Source organism: Sapajus apella, unplaced genomic scaffold (genome assembly GCF_009761245.1).
Source record: "Sapajus apella isolate SASKATOON/1434 unplaced genomic scaffold, GSC_monkey_1.0 scaffold74, whole genome shotgun sequence".
NCBI lineage: Eukaryota > Metazoa > Chordata > Mammalia > Primates > Cebidae > Sapajus > Sapajus apella.
The window spans coordinates 3,169,838-3,182,007 of record NW_022437014.1 but is presented as its reverse complement, the minus strand read 5'-3'; the positions used below and the strand labels follow the sequence as shown (position 1 = coordinate 3,182,007).

General features: G+C 38.6%; 1 protein-coding gene and 1 long non-coding RNA gene across 8 annotated transcripts in view; one reads left to right on the top strand and one right to left on the bottom strand.

Annotated features, from left to right (window-relative positions):
- FERMT2 (fermitin family member 2) overlaps nt 1-12,170 on the top strand; it is a 132,762-nt gene that overhangs the window by 102,013 nt on the left and 18,579 nt on the right. For 4 of the 7 annotated variants that reach the window (XM_032251089.1, XM_032251085.1, XM_032251086.1 and 1 more), the window contains exons 5-9: nt 4,275-4,307; nt 4,626-4,851; nt 4,959-5,061; nt 7,349-7,456; nt 10,921-11,055. In XM_032251089.1, coding sequence (XP_032106980.1) covers nt 4,275-4,307; nt 4,626-4,851; nt 4,959-5,061; nt 7,349-7,456; nt 10,921-11,055 — 605 coding nt within the window. The remainder of the gene's footprint in view (nt 1-4,274; nt 4,308-4,625; nt 4,852-4,958; nt 5,062-7,348; nt 7,457-10,920; nt 11,056-12,170) is intronic. The other 3 variants (XM_032251091.1, XM_032251090.1, XM_032251088.1) reach the window with 1 other exon arrangement.
- The window catches only part of LOC116532036, a 10,533-nt gene continuing 1,906 nt past the window's right edge, over nt 3,544-12,170 (bottom strand). The window contains exon 3 of the long non-coding RNA XR_004260684.1: nt 3,544-3,851. This is a non-coding gene — a long non-coding RNA (uncharacterized LOC116532036). The remainder of the gene's footprint in view (nt 3,852-12,170) is intronic.

Below are 12,170 nucleotides of genomic sequence, written 5' to 3'. Positions count from 1 at the left end.
GTTTCACCATGTTGACCAGGATGGTCTCGATCTCTTGACCTCGTGATCCACCCGCCTCGGCCTCCCAAAGTGCTGGGATTACAGGCTTGAGCCACCGCGCCTGGCCAAAAATTCTTTTAATAAAATATAAAAGATAGGTATTTTGATGGAAAACTTTCTAAAATTTGTTACTTTAGTACTCTTTTTAAAAATATATATAATTTACAATAAGGTGGCAAATTTTACTGTGTTGCAATATAGCAGTATTTAGGAGTTATTTGATTATACAGGGTTTTAAATATCTACAGTAGGTGGACTCAGACTATAGTGCTTTTTAAACTCTTTATTTATCCTCCTTATAAGTTTTAAGTTATCTTTCCACGTTGTTCAATAAGCTCATATTTTGTTGGTGACTAAATCTGCTATGTTATCTTACTCTTTACTAGTTTTCTGCCTCTGATGTATTTTAAACCAGGCACTGAGGTAAACAACTTAGTTGGGATTGTCTCTGAACTGAGACTAAGGAATTTAAAATACCCATACCCTCTGACCCAGCAGTGCTGCTAGAATTGGGAAATAACTACAAAAATGTTTATTGAAGAAGCATTTGATTTGCAATGATGACATTAGTAACAGAATTTTTTTTTTTTTTTTTTTAATTTTTTGAGACGGAGCCTCCTTCCGTCGCCAGGCTGGAGTGCATGGTGTAATCTCGGCTCACTGCTACCCTCACCTCCCAGGTTCAAGCGATTCTCCTGCCTCATTTTCCCATGTATCTGGGACTATGGGCACATGCCACTGCACCTTGCTAATTTTTGTATTTTTAGTAGAGATGGGGTTTCACTATGCTGGCCAGACTGGTCTCGAACTCCTGATCTCAGGTGATCCACTGCTGCAGCCTCCCAAAGAGCTGGGATTACAGGTGTGAGCCACCACGCCTAGCCAGAATTTTATTATTTTTATTTTTATTTTTCAAAACAGAGTCGTACTCTGTCACCCAGGCTGGAGTGCAGTGGTGCAGTCTCTGCTCACTGCAACCTCCACCTCCTGGGTTCAAGCAATTCTCCTGCCTCAGGCTCCCAAGTAGCTGGGGCTCCAGGCATGCACCACCACACCTGGCTTATTTTTTGTATTTTCAGTAGAGACAGAGCTTCACCATATTGGCCAGGCTTGTGTTAAACTCCTGATCTCAGGTGATCCACTGCTGCGGCCTCCCAAAGTGCTGGGATTACAGGCGTGAGCCCCTTCGCCTAGACAGTAACAGAATTTTAAATGAATACATGCACACCAATTGGGAATGGCTTACATAAGTTATAGCACATGGATGCAGTGTGTAGCCCTACAGCCAGACTGGCTGATGTATAGCTTGGCTCTGCAGCTTACTTGCTCTTGAACTTGGACAAGTTATTTAATTTTGCTTTGCCTCAGTTTCCTCTTCTGAAGTGAATAGAGTTGTTGTGAACACTAAATGAGTTATTATCACATAGCGCCAATGAAGTAATTATGAAATAAAGGATATACAAACTATAGGAAATGGAAAGGGAGTAGATTTGGGTGGGTGGCTGATTCTATTGAACGTGTGATTGTATTAGTTCTTTCTCACATAGCTATAAAGAAATGCCTGAGACTGGGTGACTTAAAAGAAAAGAGGTTCAATTGGCTCACATTTCTGTAGGCTGCCCAGGAAGCATGGTGGTATCAGCTCTGGGGAGACCTCAGGAAACATAATTACAGCAGAAGGTAGAGGGGGAGCCAGCACTTCACTTGGCTGGAGCTCCAGGTAGGGGTGGGATGGGGGAGGTGCCACGCACTTTTAAACAACCAGCTCTCATGAGAAGTGGGGGATGGTGTAAAACCATTGTGAGAACTCCACCCCTACAATCCAGTCACCTCCCACCAGGCCTCTTCTCCAACATTGGGGATTACAATTAGACATGGATTTGGGCAGGGACACAGATCCCAAACCGTACCAGTGACTTAGGGAGAATATCTTTTCTATATTAGAAACTTTATAAAGAAAATTATGAATTCTAACGACTCAGTTTTGGATAATAATTATAGTACATCATACTAGGTACAAATTTTCAGTATTCTGACATATTTAATAGATCTTTGAAATAAACAACACTTTGCCTAGAAGTTAATGTTTTTTCACACTTTTATCTATATGCACACTGTCTATAGCAGAAATACCCTTTGCCCAGCTGAGTTGAAGTAATGTTTTCAGCCCATTTAATAATGTGGGGTGCCTAAATAATGCTTTCAAAAGGTGTCACACAATTTTAAGGATCTAGCGTTTAAACAAAGCCCCAGGACTAACAATCCCAGTGTTCTTTAAATGCTGAAAAAGAGTTCACAGCTTTACTTTGTGTTTTAGGATTAACAGTGTTCGAATTTTAAAGGGGTGTTTTGTTGCTGTTTTTTGAGAATTTTAAACGAATACATGCACACCAATTGGGAATGGCTTACATAAATTACAGTACATGGAAGCTGTAGTACTATAGCATCCAATTACAGTACATGGATACTCTAGTCTTGCTTTGTTGCCTAGGCTGCCGTGCAGTGGCGCAGTCTTGGCACACCGCAGCCTTGGCCTCCTGAATAGCACGCACCACCCATCCTGGCTAATTTTTGTATTTTTAGTAGAGACAGGGTTTCATCATGTTGGCCAGGCTGGTCTTGAACTCCTGACCTTAAGCGATTCACCCACCTCAGCCTCCCAAATTGTTGAGGTTACAAGCGTGAGCCACCACACACCCAGCCTAGATTTTATAAGTTTTTTTTTTACTACTAATGTTGGAAGAACATGTCAGGGACATCAAATCAAATATGCTGTCTAGCAAGAGATTACATTATTTTCAGTAAAAAGTTTTTTTTTTTTTACTTTGCCTTTGCTTCCTAGACTAGGTCATGACAGCTACAAAAATCTCTAGCTCCACTTTTTCAAAGGAGTTGTTTCTGTCATTGCATGGGGAGGAGAGTTAAAAACAGTAGGAAAGAAGAGGGATTCCTAAGCTTAATACTAAATTTAGGGAATAGAAAAGCCATTTTCTTTGCATCATTTATTAACAGTGTTATACCCATATACCCATTACACATTTTCTTTAGAAAAATTATGACTACAGGCCGGGCACAGTGGCTCAAGCCTGTAATCCCAGCACTTTGGGAGGCCGAGGCGGGTGGATCACGAGGCCAAGAGATCGAGACCATCCTGGTCAACATGGTGGAACCCCGTCTCTACTAAAAAACTACAAAAAATTGCCGGGCGCGGTTGCTCACGCTTGTAATCCCAGCACTTTGGGAGGCCGAGGCGGGTGGATCACGAGGTCAAGAGATCGAGACCATCCTGGTCAACATGGTGAAACCCCGTCTCTACTAAAACTACAAAAAATTAGCTGGGCATGGTGGCGCGTGCCTGTAATCCCAGCTACTCAGGAGGCTGAGGCAGGAGAATTGCCTGAACCCAGGAGGCGGAGGTTGCGGTGAGCCGAGATCGCGCCATTGCACTCCAGACTGGGTAACAAGAGCAAAACTCCGTCTCAAAAAAAAAAAAAAAAAGAAAAAGAAAAAGTATTACTACAGAACAAAATATAATTTAACAGAGCTAGGACTTGGGGGAGCTGCTTGTACTTAATGTTATTCCCAAAATTTATGTCCTTAATTTTTGTAGTTTAAATAAAGGAGCACATACCATCAGTTGACTAATGTAACAAACTGTTATTTATGTAGCTTCTACTGTATGCCTAGTCCTAATACTGAGAAATCAGAAGATAAATAAGGCAATAATACCCCTTCCTTTTGGGATTTAACTATAAAATAAACCTCTGTTAGGCTCTGTCTAGAGCCAACTTTTATCTACCCTTTTGCATTAGCTGTACCCTGGAACTTAAAAATTTTAAAAATACTTGATTGTAAATCTGTTGAACCTGTTTAGTTATTTACTGAGAAGACATTACTATAAAATTATTCTTGATCTATATGAATTAATTCAGTCATGTTGCATTACCTTAAAATGGTATGGATTTCAAATGGTGGTAAAGTTGTTTGTCATTATATACTTGACTAGAGCACAACTTCATTCTTTTAAATTGGACAAAAAACCTGTTTTACTTACATTGTACTTTCTAAAATTCTTTACTCTGAAATACACTTGAAATATGTACTTCAGTTTATGATTCACAGTTGGGGAAAATCTTGTTTTTTTCTTTTTCTCATTTTCTTTTCATTCTTTTGTTTCTGTCCTCTGTTGTTGCCTTTCCTTTACCTTCTGAATTCCTTTCTTTCCTTTCCTGTAGGCACTGATGTTCTTTACATTGGCCCTCTGAAAGGTGAGCCTTGCCTCAGTTAAAAGGTGTTGGTCTGTCTGCTTCAGCTATATCCTTATTTTCTAATTCTCTTGCACTGGTTTTTTTCTCCAGAATTTCTGCCAACTTAATTAGAGTCTTAAGGCTTTGTTATTACATGTTTCAGTGTTATACAAGGAGAATTAATTGCACATGTTCTCATGACAGGTAGAATAATATACTAAGCTTTCCTTTCAGAATAAAACTTTGGTTTCACAATGTGCTTTATATCATAGTATGTGTTGTTATTGAAACATAAGATGTGCTGCATTCTTACTACCTGTTTTTCATGTTACTTATTAGGAAGTATATATTCAAGCCCAGGACTGTATAGTAAAACAATGACCCCCACTTATGATGCTCATGATGGAAGCCCCTTGTCACCAACTTCTGCTTGGTTTGGTGACAGTGCTTTGTCAGAAGGCAATCCTGGTATACTTGCTGTCAGCCAACCAATCACGTCACCGGAAATCTTGGCAAAAATGTTCAAGCCTCAAGCTCTCCTTGATAAAGCAAAAATCAACCAAGGGTAAGTTTTAAGATACCGATACAGTTGAATTTCTTTATTCAACTAGAGGGAGAAATAGTTTCTTAATTCTATGTTGTTTTGTTCCATACTCTTCTTAATTTGTCCAGATGGCTTGACTCCTCAAGATCTCTCATGGAACAAGATGTGAAGGAAAATGAGGCCTTACTGCTCCGATTCAAGTATTACAGCTTTTTTGATTTGAATCCAAAGGTACCGAGGGTTTAAAGGGATTTTTTTTTTTTCATTTGTTTTTGGAAGTGGGTGGAATAAGGAATCACTTGTATATAGCAAATCTTGAATAATTATTAAAAACTCAAACCTTTAGGCAGAGGTATTTGTGTTTTAAATAAGCCTATTTTAGTAGGTTGGAAGCGTAACTAAATCTTTTTTATTGTTGTTTTTAAGATAATGAAACTTGGTTGATTTGGTTTTCTTTTTTTATCTGTAAGCTCTTAGCATGTCATTAAATGGTACTGGTTTGTTACTATAGAATTGGCAAAGTGTAGGCCGGGCACAGTGGCTCACACCTGTAATTCCAGCACTTTGAGAGGTCAAGGCAGGTAGATCACAAGGTCAGGAGTTTGAGACCAGCCTGGGCAACACGGTGAAACCCCATCTCTGCTGAAAGTATAAAAATTAGCCAGGTGTGGTGGCACACACCAGTAATGCCAGCTACTTGGGAGGCTGAGGCAGGAGAATTGCTTGAACCTGGAAGGCAGAGGTTGTAGTGAGCCAATATTATACCACTGCATTCCAGCCTGGGTGACAGGGCAAGACTCCATCTCAAAATAATAATAATAAATGATAATAATAATTGGCAAAGTTCCTCTTTTTTAATTTAATACCTCTCTTCAACTATATTTAAGTAAAAGAAGTTTCAGAAAGATTACCTTTTCAATTACTTTTAGATTACTAATTACATGCCAAAGGATCTTGCTTCAAAAAAAGGGGTTTTTTTGTTTGTTTGTTTGTTTGCTTTTGTCTTACTCTGTCTCCCAGGCTGGAATGCAGTGGCATGATCATGGCTCACTGCAGCTTCAAAGTCCTGGACTCAAGCCATCCTCCTACGTCAGCCTTCCAAGTAGCGGGGACTACAGGCTCACACAACCACATGTGGCTAACTTTTTTATTTTCTGCAGAGATAGAGTCTCACTTTTTTGTTTAGGCTGGTCTTAAAACTCCTGGGCTGAAGCCATCCTCCTGCCTCAGCCTCCCAAAGTGCTGGGATTACCGGCCTGAGCCACCATCTCCAGCCAAATTTTTTTTAGGTCTGCATTTTTTTCCTCTCTAACAGATAAGCACTGTTGTTTGTCTTTACTATGATTGGTATATCTCTGCTACCATAGTGCTTTGTTTTTCTGGTAAGATTTAACTTTGCTATAAATATCTGGAGCTGTTTCCCCCCTAGAAAACACTTGGCACAGAGGTTTGAATTTTTTGCTTCCCTGTCAACCTGGGGGAAAAAACCTCACTTGACTACATTCTCATCCTTTTCATGTCTAGAGTCTAGTCTAGATTTTAATGTTATGTTTATCATCTTTCATTGTATGCTTCAGTAATTCTTTATACAACAGCAAAATGTTTGTAATAGATCTATAGAAAATAATTTTAATTCATTTTCAGGCTACATCAGAGCTACTTTTAGTAAAGCTAAAGCTACTTTGGGAATAGTTACATTTGTGAGGGGAATGGAGATGTATTTGTCAACATTCCAAAATACATGTTGAGCATCCCTAATTTGAAAATGTAGAATGCTCCAAAAGCTAAAACTTTTGAAGGCTGAGAAAATGCTGAAAATAAATGCTTATTTTGGAATTTTATGTTAGGGACACTCAACTGGTATAATGGAATATTCCAATATCTATAAAAATTTTAAATTCAAAACAGAAGGTCCCAAGCATTCTGGATAAGGGATATTCAATCTGCAGTATTCTTAAGGCATTACTGTTGACTTTTAGTTATATAATTAAATGGATAATTATATTTGCCCTGTATTTTGCATATTTAACTACCATTTCCAAGAACTTGCCACTTGATCTGGGTATGCCTCTCCACAGTGAACAGAACGTTCCCCACAGTAATTTGCTTTCTGATTACATTTTAGTATGGCAAATTGCAGTAACAACACTGAAGAATAATCAGTAGTCCCATCTTACTTTAATGTCATCAAATTAGATTTCTTAGGTTAAAGGCTATAATGTCTAGTGGTTATTTCCCTGAAAAATACAGAATCTGTTTTTAATATTGTCAAATCAATTATTCTATTATATATTTTAATGTCATTTTTAATGGAAAATTAGATGTGGGCGTATGTAGGCATATCTGACCCCATAGGTATCCTTTTTATAATATTTGATTGTAAATAAAACTTCTGTATTGTAAATTAAAATCCCAGGGAAAAAGAAGTAAATTTTTCTTGTCAATTGAATATTCAGAATTTGAAATTGATCAATGGTAAAGGTGATATATTACAAAAGAACTGTTTCTCTTGCTGCAGTATGATGCCATCAGAATCAATCAGCTTTACGAGCAGGCCAAATGGGCCATTCTCCTGGAAGAAATTGAATGCACAGAAGAAGAAATGATGATGTTTGCAGCCCTCCAGGTAGTTGAAAGGTCTAGTAAATGGGACTTATTTGGGTAAAGGGTAGGGGGTTATTTTTAAATAGTAAAATGGGATCGTAATTCCAGTAACTTTTGACAAGACAGAATTTTTGCCACGCAGAAAGTGAATAGAAACTTAGGAAAGGAAAAACAAATATATTTTAGTTTGATTTTTTTAATTTTATCTAAGAGTTTAGTGGTATTTTGTAGGAAAAAAATTACCCTCTCACCCCCAGATACGTATCTGCTCAAAGCTACTCAGTTTTTCCCTTGGAAAGAAAATGTTTATTAAAAATCCAATTTCTGAAATTGAATCTGAAGCTTACCTGCATAATTTCATAAATAGCCAGCATGATAAAACGGGCTGTAGCAAAGCAATACTTTTAGGTGATAAGATTTAGAGAGACTAGTGAAACCAAACCTGTTTCTACAATGATAATCCTTGGGTAGACAGCTAATATTTTCTTTAGATTAAACCAGTTTTTTCATATGTGGTTCTTACATACCACCTCCTTGAGAATTATAGGGGAGCTTCTTCAAAAATTAATCATCGACTTCTTAAGTCACATTAGGATGGCATCCACAAATTCACATTCTTACAGATACTGAGGTCTAATGACCAAAGTAATTCATCTTTCTTAAATTTCAGATACCGGAGTAATGCTTTGGCAAGTATTCCCAGTTACGATGGGATTCTGGGTTCAGCCTAAAGTCCTGATAAAGTCGATGTTCTATAAATAACGGAAGTACAGGAAGCAAAGTTGACATTCAGTTGAAGAACTTTCACTGTAGAAAGGATTTTGTTTTTCCTTAGAACACAAACAAAAATGCTCTCAGTCTTCCAAATGCCTTTTTTTATGCATCCGGAAAAGTTTTCACTTGTGACTCAAAGAGTTGCCCTTAGAAAGCAAGAATGGGGAGTGGGATTAGCCAAAAAACAAAAATTTAAACAGCAAGAACAGCTAATTTTCACCTTAGTTTACATAATGAAAGAAGGGCGTTGCAAAGATGCATAGACAATGAAAATGCCAGGTGGCAGATGGATTAATCAGCTATTTTCTAGGGACTTGCTTAATGAGCCAGTGAAGATCCTGTATTGTGCTTCTAGATAATTCAGATTCTCTGGCGAACTTCTTGAATTAAATTCTGGAGCAGTTTGTTGGGAGTCCCCTCACCTGGTTATGGCATTCTTCCTGCATCCTTCTCACTTTGAACACAGGCTCATAATGTTCTAGTGGAGGTTTGGCCAATGATAGAATAATGCCCGTAAAAATATGTGTGAAAGACCACAGTTATTATGCTATTGCTTTATTTTTGTATTAAAAAATAGTGCATGTTTATGGTTATTGTTTTTAAAACCAACAGATGCCTACTATATGCCTGGCACATAGTAGGTACTCAAAAAGTGTTTATAAAATGAGAGTACACACAGTAATGTTTTCACAGAAATGGCATGATTCTGCAGCGCACCCTTACCTAATGTCTCATGGGCATTCCACATTAGTACAGAAGGAACACCTCGGAGACACCATAGGTTTTAGTTCATAGAAATGGAATGGTCTCAAAGCATAGCCCTCCAAGACCATTTCAGAGTCGAGATTTATTGAGAGTATTTTAGCAGACAGATCCCTTGAGTTGCTGGAGGCTTTCTTAGAGGCTGACCTTAAGGCTGTAGGAAGCCATCTAGTACCAGAGTAAGCAAACTGTGGAAGTATGGTGAGGAGGAGATGTCTGGATTTTTTTTTTTTTTTTGGACGGAGTTTCGCTCTTGTTACCCAGGCTGGAGTGCAATGGCGCAATCTCGGCTCACCACAACCTCCGCCTCCTGGGTTCAAGCAATTCTCCTGCCTCAGCCTCCTGAGTAGTTGGGATTACAGGCACGCGCCACCATGCGCAGCTAATTTTTTGTATTTTTAGTAGAGACGGGGTTTCACCATGTTGACCAGGATGGTCTAGATCTCTTGACCTCGTGATCCACCCGCCTCAGCCTCCCACAGTGCTGGGATTACAGGCTTGAGCCACTGCGCCCGGCCTGGATTTTTTTTTTTTTTAATCAGAGAGAGCCTATACTCTGAAGTGTCCTCTCCTTGGGACATCTGGATCCTTGCGTAAAGTAAACTTACAATAGTAAAAAGAAGCAAAGCAATACAAAACAAGAAGGTGGGGATAAAAAGTAAAGTAGATGAATTAGTAACATTATTTTTAAAGCATTTAGGTCAGAGTATTTATTATAAAATTTAAGCAAGCAAAGCTGGATTTTATAAGTCCCATTCACAGCCAGGATTTCTCTAGTAGTATGACTCATAAGGACAATTTGCATCAGAATTACCCAGAAGAGCAGTCAGTAAAAATGGCAGATTCCAGGCTGGAACCCAGACTTCGTGAATTAGGATCTCTGGAGGAAACGTAAGGATCTGTATTATACTCTGGCATTTGGGACCGGAGGGCCTCAACCTCTGTCTCATTTTCCATAATTTATGAACATGGACGTTTCTACCATTGTAAGTAAGATCTCATTTCAACACAATTGAAGTAGCCAGAAACTATTAACTACTAATCGCTAAACCTTAAAACACAGAAAAACATTGGTAAGTGGTCTCAGATTAGTTCACTAAATGTTCCCATGAATAGATTGTATTAAATGCATACTTCAGACATTTGGAGTGCTACTTGTTGCTTTGAAAGGTAACTGATTAAGATTTAAAAGTTCTACTGACCTTTGTAGAAAGCCTCTCTAAGTCTTACCATAAAAATCTATTAGATTATGAATGTTTGTTCTAAGTCACTTACTGAAGTGTATTTAAAATCAATAACTAGTAATTCTCTATCCCAAAATTTTCCTGTCTACATATGAGTAGTCATCACTACTCACCAGTCTCTCTCTCCGTCTCCGTCCCACCCATGTATATGTAGGTGTCCATGTGCGTACTGACATACAAACATTCTTATGTATGAGAATACAGAGCATTGAATCAAGGATGGGGAAAAAGTGGAGCTTTAGATTTTGACACAATAATAATGACTTTCTCCTGGGTTATAGGAGTAATGTCCAGTATTCAGTGTTAATCAATTTCTACAAAAGACTTCATGCTTATTCTCTATGTCCATTCAATATTCATTGATAACAGGCCCTGTTCTGGACACAGGGAAGATTACAATGAGAAAAAGTTAAAAATCTCTGTTAATGTAAAGTACAGTTGAGGACCAGTTAACTCTCTTAAGTCTTAGGGCCCCCAAACTATGAATTCATTGGCATGTGTCCAAAGACCCTACTTCTTTTGGATAAATATTTATTAGCAGGTTTAGAATATTGATTTCCCTTTATTTCCTACATTCCAGTTCCCAGGTGCATCTGTCTTTGCAAATTAGGTAATGAAAAGCATTAAATACAGATTCAGAGTCTGAATTTCATTGTGGAGCTTTACAGTTATAGCAGTCATTTTAATAAAATAATTCTGGTTTCAGTATCATATCAATAAGCTGTCAATCATGACGTCAGAGAATCATTTGAACAACAGTGACAAAGAAGTTGATGAAGTTGATGCTGCCCTTTCAGACCTGGAGATTACTTTGGAAGGGGGTAAAACGTCTACAATTTTGGTAGGGTGAATCTTTTTCTTAACCTACTAATGTAGTTTGAATTGATGCATACCATTTTGTGGAATTAGGTTCATAGTATTCGAGGAGTTGGTGGAGAGAAATATTTAATGCTTTAGAGAAATCAGATGTTAATTTTTCAGAACTTTGAGCAAAGTGGTTGTTTTCAGACAGGGTCTCGCTCTGTTGCCCAGGCTGGAGTGCAGTGACATACATCATAGATCACTGCATCCTCAAACTCCAGGGCTTAAGCCGTTTTCCTGCCTAAGCCTCCTGAGAAGCGGAGATTACAAACATACACCACCACACTCGGCTAATTTTTTATTTTTTTGTAGAGATGGGGTCTTACTGTGTGTCTGATCGCAAACTCCTGGCCTTAAGCAGTGCTCCCACCACCACTGGGAAGTTTGTTTTTAAAGTGATATTGTATTAGTCTCTAGTGCAATCAACACAGTAAGAATAGATCTTCTGATACTCTCCAAATTCTTTTACGAATGGTGAGAAAACATTTCTGCAGAGGAAAGTAATCTCAAGTCATAGTACAAATCCACTTAATGATGGGCACATTTGAAATACTATAAAAATTAAAAAATAGATCTTGGGAAAATTGTGAAATGCTGAGTTTGGTTTTTAAGTATAGGGATTTAAGTTACTGCTGAAGAAATACTTATTTCCAGGCTTTTACAATGTACAAATTTATATGTAGCTACAGATTCAGCGGTATTAAAGATAGCATATTCTTATGGGTCGTATAAATTGCCATTTTGATGAAAATTTTGTTAACTTTTTATGCTGTTTGAAAATGTGCTTGTTAAAAATGCTAGTTGAAAATGCCAAGAAGAGGCCGGGCGCGGTGGCTCACGCCTGTAATCCCAGCACTTTGGGAGGCCGAGGCGGGTGGATCACAAGGTCAAGAGATCAAGACCATCCTGGTCAACATGGTGAAACCCCGTCTCTACTAAAAATGCAAAAAATTAGCTGGGCATGGTGGCGCGTGCCTGTAGTCCCAGCTACTCAGGAGGCTGAGGCAGGGGAATTGCCTGAACCCAGGAGGCGGAGGTTGCGGTGAGCCGAGATCGCGCCATTGCACTCCAGCCTGGGTAACAAGAGCGAAACTC